Below are 12,570 nucleotides of genomic sequence, written 5' to 3' on the forward strand. Positions count from 1 at the left end.
CTGTCTAAGTCTCCCTGAGGGCTTTTAATGCATTTTAATTGCTAGTCCTTTGGATACAGAAATACCCAACAGCCAGAGACAGCTTTCCTCAGTGTCAGTTTATAGTTTTGATTTCTTTTATTCTCTCGGTAATTCATTCATGTCTTAGAGGGGTGTCTGCTGTGTATTCTTCATTTTTGATATTTTGGTATTTTTTGATAAGAGAATTGCTAGGTTGTTCTGTTGCTCACAATGCTAATAATGCTAATCTTTAAAGATTTTTTAAAAAAAAACCAAAGCTTGGATATTTGTTGGAAAAAAAGAAAACTTTTTTTCTTTTTTAACATTTTCTTGCTAGCATGCAGCAGAATTGATAAAAACAGTGGCATCTCGCTATGATGAATATGTCAACGTGAAGGAATTTTCTGACAAAATCAACCGTGCCCTTACTGCAGCAAAGAAGGATAATGACTTCATCTATCATGATCGAGTTCCAGACCTTAAAGATCTAGACCCTATTGGCAAAGCCACACTTGTGAAATCTACTCCAGTCAATGTACCCATCAGCCAGAAATTCACCGGTATGTCAGCTATTCAGAGGCACTTTAGTGTTATTTATTTTTTCTCCAGTTTAATCTATTTTTTGTAGCTAAAATCACATAGTTGGAATTGTATGCTTTGAATATAATTTTATTCATATTAAGTGAAATTTTAAGATGGACAGTAAATGGTAGTAAAGCATAAAGTATACAACAGAGTCAGAAAACTTGAAACTGAGTAATTATAAAGACTTAAATGAGCACTTGTCTTTTTGTTAACATTTGTTATTTAAGATTCTGATATTAAAAATAAATGTATATAAGTATGACTAAGCATATAAGCTTCTGGAGTCATGGTTGTATCAGATAAGTAAATGTCATCATACCCTTGACTATTATAGGTCTTTGCAATATATGGTAGCCTCTAGCTAATATTAGATCCCCAGGGATCTAATATTTCTCAGTTATTAGATGGTTATTTTAGAATTGGCCATCTGTATCTGTGGTTCCACAGCCATGAATTCAAAGCAACTGCTGACTGAAAATATTCACAGAGAAAATTTCCAGAAAGTTCCAAAAAGAGTAAAACTTGAATTTGCAGTACTCTGGCAACTGTTCACATAGCGTTTACATTGTATTAAGTATTACAAATAAGCTAGAAATGACTTAAAGTGTATGAGAGAATATATGTAAGCTGTATGCAGACACTGTGCCATTTCATGTAAGAGGCTTGAGCATCCTGAGAGTCTGGTACCCACTGAGGGACCTGGAACCAGTCCCCTGAGGACACCATGGGACTACTGTACTTACTTCTGTTTAACAAGCTCAGAGTGTTTACCATGTGCCAAAAGCTCTCTTAAGCACTTTAAAATATTAGTTTATTTACTTCTCACAGCAGCTATATGAGGCAAGTGTGGTTATTATCCCCATTTGACTGCTGAGTATACTGAGGCAGAGTGGTGTAGTCATTTGCTCAAGGTTGCAGAGCCAGGAAGTGGTAGAGCTGGAAACCATGGTATTATGGTCAATTTTATCAATGAATGAGTATTATTTTCTCTTGTGTAGATTTTCTTCTCCCAAAGATCCCTTAAACTTAATGATAAACACATCTTTAAGAAAATCAAGTTCGGGGAAAAGCCTTCATTATCATTCCCTGTGAATACAGTGTTCTAAAAATTCTCTTTATCATTGTCCTTTCAATAGATTTAGTTTTGTTCTTTAAATGTTTGAAGACTTTTAAGGTGAATATTGGAAAGGAGGTATGAATAGTCACTTTACAGTTTGAGTTTTTGTCTTAAAATTTTATTGAAATTGATTCCTTATTTTAGATCTGTTTGAGAAGATGGTTCCTGTGTCAGTCCAGCAGTCTTTGGCTGCCTATAATCAGAGGAAAGCTGATTTAGTTAACAGATCAATTGCTCAGATGAGAGAAGCCACCACTTTGGCAAATGGGTAAGTAGGGCTTAACTTTCGTAAGTTTATCTAAATTTCTGATGTTTCCTGGTGGGTTATTTATGAACATTGTACTTTCCTGAGCTTAGAACTGAATGTTAAGGGTATTTGAAACAGCAAATATATAGTGCCCCCAAGAAATGGACATTTTGGTTGTTACGAACATTGATGTACACATCTTTGTGTGGACATGTTTTATTTCTCATGAGTAAATAACCTAGAATTACAGAATTGTTGAGTTGTATAGTTAGTGTATGTTTATTTCACAGGAGATGGCCAGATGGTTTTCCAGAGTCATTGTCCCTGCGCCGTTTGAGAAGTGCTGTTGCTCGGCACCTCGTCAGAACTTAGCATTGTCAGTCTCTGATTTTAGCTATTTTAGTGTGTGTGTAGCAGTGTCTCACTGTGGTTTAGTTTGCATCCCTCTGATGACTAATGATATTGAGCAACTCTTCATGTGCTTATTAGCCCTTCATGTCTTTCATGAAGTGTTGAAATTTATTGCTCATTTTTCTTCTTAATAATCTTAAAAGAGTTCTTTAGATATTCTAGAGGTAAATCTTTTGTCAGATACGTTACTGAGTTTTTTTTCCCTAGTCTTGTTTGCTTTTTCATGTTTTTAATTTTGATGAATGAGTAAGTTTTGACCTCTATTCTTTTTCCAGCAGGAAGGGAGCATAAGATTTCATTATATAAATGAAATAATAGAATAATAGTTCCTGTGCCATAAAACAAATGGAAATTCTGTATTAATATGTATATCAACTGTGTCCTCTTGACATTATGCCTAGATGATGTGAAATTGGGTGTTAGTTCTAGAAGGTCTTGTAGGCCTTCATAGAACCATTCAACTTCAGCTTCTTCAGCATTAGTGGTCGAGGCATAGACTTGGATTACTGTGATATTGAATGGTTGCCTTGGAAATGAACAGAGATCATTCTCTCGTTTTTGCAATTGCATCCAAGTACTGCATTTCAGACTCTTTTGTTTACTATAGGGGCTACTCCATTTTTTTCTAAAGGATTCTTGTCCACAGTAGTAGATACAATGGTCATCTGAGTTAAATTCACCCATTCCAGTCCATCTTAGTTCACTGGTTCCTAAAATGTTGATGTTCATTTTTGCAATCTCCTGTTTGACCACTTCCAATTTGCCTTGGTTCATGGACCTGACATTTCTGGTTCCTATGCAATATTGCTCTTTACAGCATTGGAATTTACTTCCATCACCGGTCACATCCACAACTGGGTGTTGTTTTTGCTTTGGCGCCCTCCCTTCATTGTTTCTGGAGTTATTTCTCCACTGATCTCCAGTAGCATATTGAGCACCTACTGACCTGGGGAGTTCATCTTTCAGTGTCCTGTCTTTTTGCATTTTCATCCTGTTCATGGGGTTCTCACGCAAGAATACTGAAGTGGTTTGCCATTCCCTTCTCCAGTGACCACATTTTGTCAAAACTCTCCATCATGACCCGTGCATCTTGGGTGGCCCTACAATGGCATGGCTCATAGTTTCATTGAGTTAGACAACTGTGGTCCATGTGATCAGTTTTGTTAGTTTTCTGTGGTTTTCATTGTGGGTTTCATTCTGTCTGTCCTCTGATGGAGAAGGATAAGAAGCTTCTGGAAGCTTCCTGATGGGAGAGACTGACTGAGGGGGAAACTGGGTCTTGTTCTGATGGGCAGGGCCATGTTCAGTAAATCTTTAATCCAGTTTTCTGTTGACGAGTGGGGCTGTGTTCCCTCCCTGTTGTTTGACCTGAGGCCAAACTATGGTGGAGGTAATGAAGATAATGGCGACCTCCTTCAAAAGGTGCCTCTGACCCTGCAGCAGGCCACCACTGACCCATGTCTCTGCTGGAGACTCCTGCACACTCACGGGGAAGTCTGGGTCAGTCTCTTATGGGCTCACTGGTCCTTTCTCCTGGGTCCTGGTGTGCACAGGTTTTGTTTGTACCCTCCAAGAGTCTGTTTCCCCAGTCCTGTTTAAGTTCTGGTGTAAGTCTCTGGGTCCTGGTGTGCACAAGGTTTGTTTGAGCCCTCTGAGTGTGTCTGGTGGGTATGGGGTTTGATTCTAAACACGATTTTGCCCCTCCTACCGTCTTGCTGGGGCTTCTCCTTTGCCCTTGGACGTGGGGTATCTTTTTTTGGTGGGATCCAACATTCTCCTGTCGACGGTTGTTCAGCAGCGAGTTGTAATTGTGGATTTCTTGGGGGACTGGAATATAAAAGTAGGAAGTCAAGAGATACCTGGAGTAACAGGAAAATTTGGCTTTGGAGTACAAAACGAAGCAAGTCAAAGGCTAACAGAGTTTTGCCAAGAGAATGCACTGGTCATAGCAAACACCCTCTTCCAACAACACAAGACTGTACACATGGACATCACCAGATGGTCAATACCAAAATCAAATTGATTATATTCTTCGTAGCCAAAGATGGAGAAGCTCTATACAGTCAGTAAAAACAAGCCTGGGAGCTGACTGTGGCTCAGATCATGAACTCCTTATTGCCAAATTCAGACTTAAATTGAAGAAAGTAGTGAAAACCACCAGACCATTCAGATATGACCTAATCAAATCCCTTATGACTATACAGTAGAAGTGACAAATAGATTCAAGGGATTAGATCTGATAGAGTGCCTGAAGAACTATGGATGGAGGTTCGTGACATTGTACAGGAGGCAGTGATCAAGACCATCCCCACGAAAAAGAAGTGCAAAAAGACAAAACGATAGTCTGAGGAGGCCTTACAAATAGCTGAGAAAAGAAGAGAAGCAAAAGGCAAAGGAGAAAAGGAAAGATATACCTGATTGAATGCAGAGTTCCAGAGAATTGCAAGGAGAGATAAGAAAGCCTTCCTCAGTGATCAGTGCAAAGAAATAGAGGAAAACAATAGAATGGGAAAGGCTAGAGATCTCTTCAAGGAAATTAGAGATACCAAAGGACATTTCATGCAAAGATGGGCACAATAAGGACAGAAGTGGTATGAACCTAACAGAAGCAGAAGATAGTAAGAAGAGGTGGCAAGAATACACAGAACTATACAAAAAAGATCTTCAAGATCCAGATAAGCGCAGTGGTGTGATCACTCACCTAGAGCCAGACATCCTGGAACGTGAAGTCAAGTGGGTTTTAGGAAGCATCACTACGAGCAAAGCTAGTGGAGGTGATGGAATTCCAGTTGAGCTATTTCAAATCTTAAAACATGATGCTGTGAAAGTGCTGCACTCAATATGCCAGGAAATTTGAAAAGCTCAGCAGTGGCCACAGGACTGGAAAAGGTCAGTTTCCACTCTAGTCTCAAAGAAAGACAATGCCAAAGAATGTTCAAACTACCACACAATTGCATTTATCTCACATGCTAGCAAAGTAATGCTCAGAATTCTCCAAGCCAGACTTCAACAGTACTTGAACTGTGAACTTGCAAATGTTCAAGCTGGATTTAGAAAAGGCAGTGGAACCAGAGATCAAATTGCCAACATCTGTTGGATCATGGAAAAAGTAAGAGAGTTCCAGAAAAGCATCTATTTCTCCTTTATTGACTATGCCAAAGCCTTTGACTGTGTGGATCACAATAAGCTGTGGAAAATTCTGAGAGAGATGGAAATACAGACCACCTGACCTGCCTCTCGAGAAACCTATATGCAGGTCAGGAAGCAACAGTTAGAACCAGACATGGAACAACAGACTGGTTCCAAATCGGGAAAGGAGTACGTCAAGGCTGTATATTGTCACCCTGCTTCTTTAATTTATGCAGAGTACATCAGGAGAAAAGCTGGGCTGCATGAAGCACAAGCTGGAATCAAGATTGCCGGGAGAAATATCAGTAATCTCAGTTATGCAGATGACACCCTTATGGCAGAAAGCGAAGAAGATCTAAAGATCCTCTGGATGCACGTGAAAGTCGAAAGTGAAAAAGCTAGCTTAAAGCTCAACATTCAGAAAGCTAAGATCATGGCATCCAGTCCCATCACTTTATCACACATAGGTGGGGAAACAGTGGAAACAGTGCCTGACTTTATTTTTTTGGGCTCCAAAATCACTGCAGATGGTGACTGCAGCCATGATCTTAAAAGACACTTGCTCCTTGGAAGGAAAGCTGTGACCAACCTAGACAGCATATTCAAAAGCAGAGACATTACTTAGCCAACAAAGATCTGTCTAGTCAAAGCTATAGTTTTTCCAGTAGTCATGTATGGATGTGAGAGTTGGACTATAAAGAAAGCTGAGTGCCAGAGAATTGCTTTTAAACTGTGGTGTTGGAGAAGACTTTTAAGAGAATCCCTTGGACTGCTTGGAGATCCAGCCAGTCCATCCTAAAGGAAATTAGTCTTGAATATTAATTGGAAGGACTGATGTTGAGGCTGAAACTCTAAAACTTTGGCCACCTGATGTGAAGAACTGACTCACTGGAAAAGACCCTGATGCTGGGAAGGATTGAGGCAGGAGGAGGAGACAACACAGGATGAGATGGCTGGACGGCATCACCGACTCGATGGACATGAGTTCGAGTAAGCTATGCAAGTTGGTGATGCCCAGGGAGGCCTGACATGCTGCAGTCCATGGCATCACAGTCAGACGTGACTGAACGACTGAACTGATGTGAAATTATAACTATTTAGTGTATTATGTCTCTTTTGTCACTGACAGTATATCAATCAGGAGTGTGATAAAAGATCGCATTTTTAAAATAGAGTTTTTGACTTTCAATTACTTAGGATGAAAGAAGTAAAGTTTAACCAGTGAGCCAAAGGTATCTAGTATATTTTAATGTAACTTTTAAACATTTTGGTGCTCAGTTCTGAATTGTGAATCTAACTTAATTCTCTAATGATGTTTTCTTTAATTTTATCAGTTCCTGATTTTCTGTTCTTTCTTTGTCTTTGCTTTATGTTTCCGTTTATAGGGCTTATCCACTTTTTTGGAGTGATAACTCCGCTGCTAGTGTTTGAAAGAAGGATTAGACCTTTAGATGACATAGTATCTCATTTTTTCAGGGTGTTAGCTTCCCTTAATCTTCCAGCAGCAATTGAAGATATATCTGGAGATACCGTACCTCAGTCTATATTGACCAAGTCCACATCTGTGATTGAACAGGGAGGCATCCAGACTGTTGATCAGTTGATCAAAGAGCTACCTGAACTTCTACAAAGAAATAGAGAAATCCTCGATGAGGTATGTTTTAAGATGTTTGCTTTTCAGGTAAATAAAATACTCTTTGGCCCCTTGGTGTCCAGCAGGGATTGGGAAAGGAGGCTTCTTTCTGTGGTTTCACAGGGTAGCACTCATCATTCAGGTGAATTTATTGTGGCCCATAGTCTGCCCTTCAGCCTCAAGAGGAATTCTGAGTGAGAATGGGTTCATATGTCTTAAGGGTATATAATGCGCATTAATAAAACTTACATGACCATTGTGTGAAACTAGTATATTATGGGAAATTACTATCACACAAACTGTTCAGACTTTTTCATTATTAAGGACTTTTTTTTCTTGTGAAAGATTCAGTCTCTGGTGAACAAGGAATCAGACTAAGGAAGTTAGGCCATCATATGTTTTCCAAGCCCACCATGCTCATCTTCAGATGGCAAGGGCATTTTATCAATAGGAATGTAACACTAACGTTTGTTGGCTAAAGTCAACTATTTGCCAATGCTATTCTGCTTTTAAGGTGCTTTTGCCTTGTTCTACTAATTGATACATTTGTTTCTTTAACTATAAATGTGTTCAAACTGGTTATTTTGTTTTTTGACAGTTGAGGAGTCATGTCTCTTTTAGGTGACTTTTGTTGTCAATGCTTTAATCCATGCTGTTTCAATCTTTCAGTTAACTATCAGAGGAAGTTGTATTTACACTGTTTCCAAATACTTTGGGGCAAAGACAGTACTTATATACTATGATAGTGTGAACCTTGGGAATGAGAATATATACCTTCCAGGTTTACTTAAGGGCTTAACTAAAATAAAACAAATATCAATGTGAAAAAAAGCTCATCTCATAATTAAGGAAAAACTGGTTTTATTAGTGTGTATGGTATGTGTGTTTTCTGCCTCTCTTATGAGGTATTTTTATTTATTTTATCTTCTAACAGCCTTATGAGTTAGACTCATTATTATTCTCTTTGTTGTACTTGTAGTTTCATTTTATAAGTTATTAAGTTGTGAAGCTGATAATGTTTTTGAGTGTTTATGTCTCTGGTAGCAAATTTAATTCTAGTCTTGGTTTTCAGATAATTTGAAGTGTCCACTAATGTATTTTCTAAATGATAAATTTTTCTTGCTTGGGATCTGTTGGATCCTTTCCATCTTAGGTTCATGGGTTCTGTCTCTTCAGTTATCCTTTTTTCTCCATTCTCTCCTAATGAATTCCTGTTAGATTGATGGCAGTGCCTCTGAGTCAGTTCTTCATGTCTTCTAACGTTTCTGGTGCTTGTTCTCTGTGGGGGGCTGTCTGAGGCTAGCCTCCCAGCTCACTGACTGCCTGTTTAGCCCTGCCTTTTGTGTTCTTCAGCCGCTCTATTGCATCCCCCCCCCCATATTTTTCATTTCCAGAATAAGGATATTTAATTGGTCCTTTTCATAAATCACCTACATTTATCTATATGTGTCTTTTTTCTTTTTTTTTTGGTAAAATTCACATAATATAAAATTTCACCATTTGGGTCTCTTTTAAGTGTACGATCCAGTGGTTTTTAAGTATGTTCACAATATTGTATGAGCACCAATACGGTCTAATTCTGGAAAATTTTCATCACTTCCAAAAGAAAGCCTGTGCTAGTTAACAGTCACTCCTCTTTCTCCCATTCCCCTTGCTTTTGGCAACTACAAAGCTGACTTCTGTTTGTATAGGTTCATTCATTCTGGACATTGCAGATAAGTGGAATCATGCCTTTAGGCTTGCCCGTTTCACTTGGCATCTTTTCAAGGTTCATTCATGTCACAGCACTTGTCAGTACTTCATTTCTTTTTGTGGCTAAATATTCCATTGTGTGGATATATCATTAAGTATTTTATTTATCCATTCATCAGAAATAGATACTTGGGATGTTTCCACTTTTTGGTTATTCAGAATAATGCTGTTATTTGTGAACAGGTTATGTTTGAACACCTGTTTTCAGTTCTCTTGGGTTACACACATAGGAGTGGAATTACTGGGTTGTACAGTAATATTGTGTTTAATTTTTGAGGAACTGTGAAACTGGTTTGCAAAAGTAGCTGTGCCCTTTTACATTTTACCAACAGTGTATGAAGGTTCCAAATTTCACATCCTTGCTAACCCTCATAATTGTCTTAAAAGAGAAAGAAGCCATCCTTATGGCTATGAAGTGGTATCTTACTATGATTTGATTTGACCTTATATGTAGAAAATCCCAAAATTAGTAGGAGTTTAATGAGGATTGTATTGAATGTTTAGATCAGTTTGAAGAATATCACTGATCTTTAACAGTATTACGGCTTCCAGTCCATGGACAGAGGCTGTCTTTCTATTTGATTTCTTTCAGCAGTGTTTTATACTTTTCACTCTATAAGTATTTTACTTCCTTGATTAAAGTGATTCTTAGTTATTTTATTCTTTTTGATGCTGTTATAATGGAATTATCTTAATTTCCTATTTGGATTCTTCATTCTAGAGTACAGAAATACAGCTGATTTTGTGTGTTGATTTTGTTTTCTGCAACTCTACTAAATTTGTTTATTATCTCTAATAGTTATTTTATGGATTGCTTAGGATTTTTCATATAAAAAGTCATATCATTTGCAACTAGAGATAGTTCTTCCTTTCCACTTTTGGATGCCCTTTATTTCTTACTGTAATTGCGCCAGTTAGTTCAATCCTGATTTAAGCAGTGAGAGTCCACAGACTTGTCTTGATTGATATCTTCGGGGAAAACATTCCAGTTTTTCACTGTCAAGCTATTAAGTTTTTCATAGATGGCTGTTCTCAGATTGAGGAAGTTCCTTTCCGTTCTTAATTAGTTGAGTGTTTATATCATAAAAGGGTGTTGGATTTTGTCAAATATTTTTTCTGTGTCTCAAGATAATCACATGGATTTTCTCCCTTCATTCTACTAATATGAAGTATTACATTAACTGATTCTTCAGTGTGAATCACCCTTGCATTCCTAGGTTATCCCACTTTGTCATGGTGTAGAATTCTTTTAATGTGCTGCTAGATCTGGTTTGGTAGTATTTTGTTGAGCATTTTGCAGTTATATTCATAAGGGATACTGGTCTGTAGTTTTCTTGTGTGTGTGACTTTCAACTTGGTGTTTTTGTGATTGTGTCTTTTGTAAATACCATATGGTAATAAGATTTTTCCTTTACTTTTAGTTTGACAATCTCTTTCTGGAAGGTTAAATTATTCATATATTTAGAACCATGTTTTTCTACAACACTTGTCTTTCTCTTTTGATATCTGTTTTCTTTCTTTGGTTCCTCCTCACCCTCACTTTTTATGGTTTTATTGAGTTCCCTCCATTTTTTCTCACCCCCCCCCCTTTTTAACAGGATGAAAGTTATATACTTACTTTTCTTTTTTATAGTTTATTATGATGTGTCTGGGTATGGGTTTCTTTTATTAAAGTTGCTTGATATTCCATGGGATTCAGTGAATTTGAGAAATTGTGTCTTTCATCCATCCTGGAAAGTTCTTAGTTTTCACTTCTTTGAATATTGGTTTTTCCCAGTTGTCATTATTATGTCTTTCTCCATCTCTGATGTTGAATCTTCTCAGTTTATTTTCTGGGTCTTCCAGCCACTTGTGCTTTCTGTTGCTCTGTGCTCCCTTCTGCCTGATTTCTTCTGGTGTGCCTCCCAGTTCGCTAGTTCTCTGCAGTTATATTCCAGCAGTTTTTTTAGCTATCAATTAGCTTCCTAATCTTATAACTTCGTTAATTTCCAGAAATTTTATTAGGCTCTTTTTCAGTTCTTCTCATCTTCTTTCTCCTGTCATACTTTTACTCTAAAACATATTAAATATGTTTAGTTTATATTCTTTATCTTATCTCAGGGTCAGTAGTCTTTGTGGTTTGGTTCTGTGATTTATTATTTTTTCCTGATTTTTTCTCATACCGGTTTGTTTCCTCTTATTTCAGTGTTTTTGTTTGTGTGTTTCCTGTATTTTAAAACTTTTTTGGAGGGTTTTGTGTGTGTGTGTGTGTGTGTGTGTGTGTGTGTGTGGTTAATCTTTTATTTTGAAATTCATTTTAGGAGTTTGTGTCATACAGGTAGTCATTTCCAGCCCTAAGTTCAGGCTTTTGATTAGGAATCTTGAGGTGATACTTCTTTTCTTTTCTATATAGAGCCAGGGTTCAGATGGTCAGATTCCCTTGAGTTGGTCAGTTTTCCTTTAAATACTCATCCACTGAGTGTCATCTATTTGGAAGTCCCCGTTTGAGGGAAGATAGTGCCTTTGATCTGATCTCCTACTCATATTAGCCCCACCTGTGTCTCCTGTCTCCTGTTAAATGCACACTCGGAGCCACTAGAGAATGTGGAGTTGGTGAAGTATGGACAGTAGGCCAGCTCCACCTTGTGGCCTGTTTTATATGGTTCACTAGTTAAGAATGATTTTTACCACTTTTAGAAAACTGCTATTAAAAAAAAAAAAAGAATATGTGAGACTGTTCCCCAGTCCTAAAATATTTACTCTAACGTTTGACACACAGTTTGCAGATCTCTGCTCTAAACGGTCAGGCATTAACAGGTACCATTGACTCTAGCACTTGAGTCCATTGGTGGATTAGCACTTTCTTACGTTTCTGCCTTTACTGTCTCGTTTTCTCAGCTCTGCATTTGAAAGGCTTTTTTTTTAATGTTAATTTTCAGTTTGTTGTATTGGGTTGACGTCTAAATCTTTTTATTTGTATGAATTAATCAGTTTTCTTTTTGTTTTGTTTATGGCTTCAAAGTTCTAAAGGCTTTCTGTTTATTTAATCTTAAAAAAAATCTTCATTTAAAAGTAGTTTTGGTATATGGGTGTACATAATCTCTTAGTCATCTTAATTTCACTGAGTAAGGTAATGGCTAACTTAGCCTTAAATTTTACAAGATGTTTTGTTCAGTATATTATGACTTGGATTTCTACAGTGGAAATTATTGTACTAATTTATATTCTAACCAGTACTGTAGGAATAGCCCTAGCTCACTAATTCTCACCTATATTGAGTATGATCATTTTAAAAATGTTCTAAAGTTTTTTACACCAGAAATGATATTTCACTGTTGCTTTGCCTCCTTTTTAAAAGTCATTAAGGTTGTTGGATGAAGAAGAAGCGACTGACAATGATTTAAGGGCAAAATTCAAGGAACGTTGGCAAAGAACGCCATCCAATGAACTTTATAAGCCTTTAAGAACAGGTAAAAATGTCCCTAAATGACTTTCACTTGAGTAAGTTCTCATTTTGTATCCACAATTTTTGCTTGATTGAATTAGGCTCCATATGAAAATCCAGGTGTTTTGCTTCAGTTCCATGTAAGATAAAAAATAACAAGGATGTTCACCATGATAAGTTCAGATTCTTAAGAAAGTGAAAGTATTAAAATGATCCTGTGACTCTTACTTCCTGTTTCAAGCTTTCTGCATATTATAAAAAAAAGATAAATG

The 12,570-nt window shown here is 37.3% G+C and overlaps 1 protein-coding gene across 1 annotated transcript in view; it reads left to right on the forward strand.

Annotated features, from left to right (window-relative positions):
• Positions 1-12,570, forward strand: part of PDCD6IP (programmed cell death 6 interacting protein) — a 70,094-nt gene that overhangs the window by 39,101 nt on the left and 18,423 nt on the right. The window contains exons 8-11 of the mRNA XM_018067176.1: positions 338-560; positions 1,847-1,970; positions 6,966-7,143; positions 12,212-12,323. Of these exons, the coding sequence (XP_017922665.1) occupies positions 338-560; positions 1,847-1,970; positions 6,966-7,143; positions 12,212-12,323 (637 nt within the window). The remainder of the gene's footprint in view (positions 1-337; positions 561-1,846; positions 1,971-6,965; positions 7,144-12,211; positions 12,324-12,570) is intronic.

This window comes from Capra hircus, chromosome 22 (assembly GCF_001704415.2).
Source record: "Capra hircus breed San Clemente chromosome 22, ASM170441v1, whole genome shotgun sequence".
Taxonomy (NCBI): Eukaryota; Metazoa; Chordata; class Mammalia; order Artiodactyla; family Bovidae; genus Capra; species Capra hircus.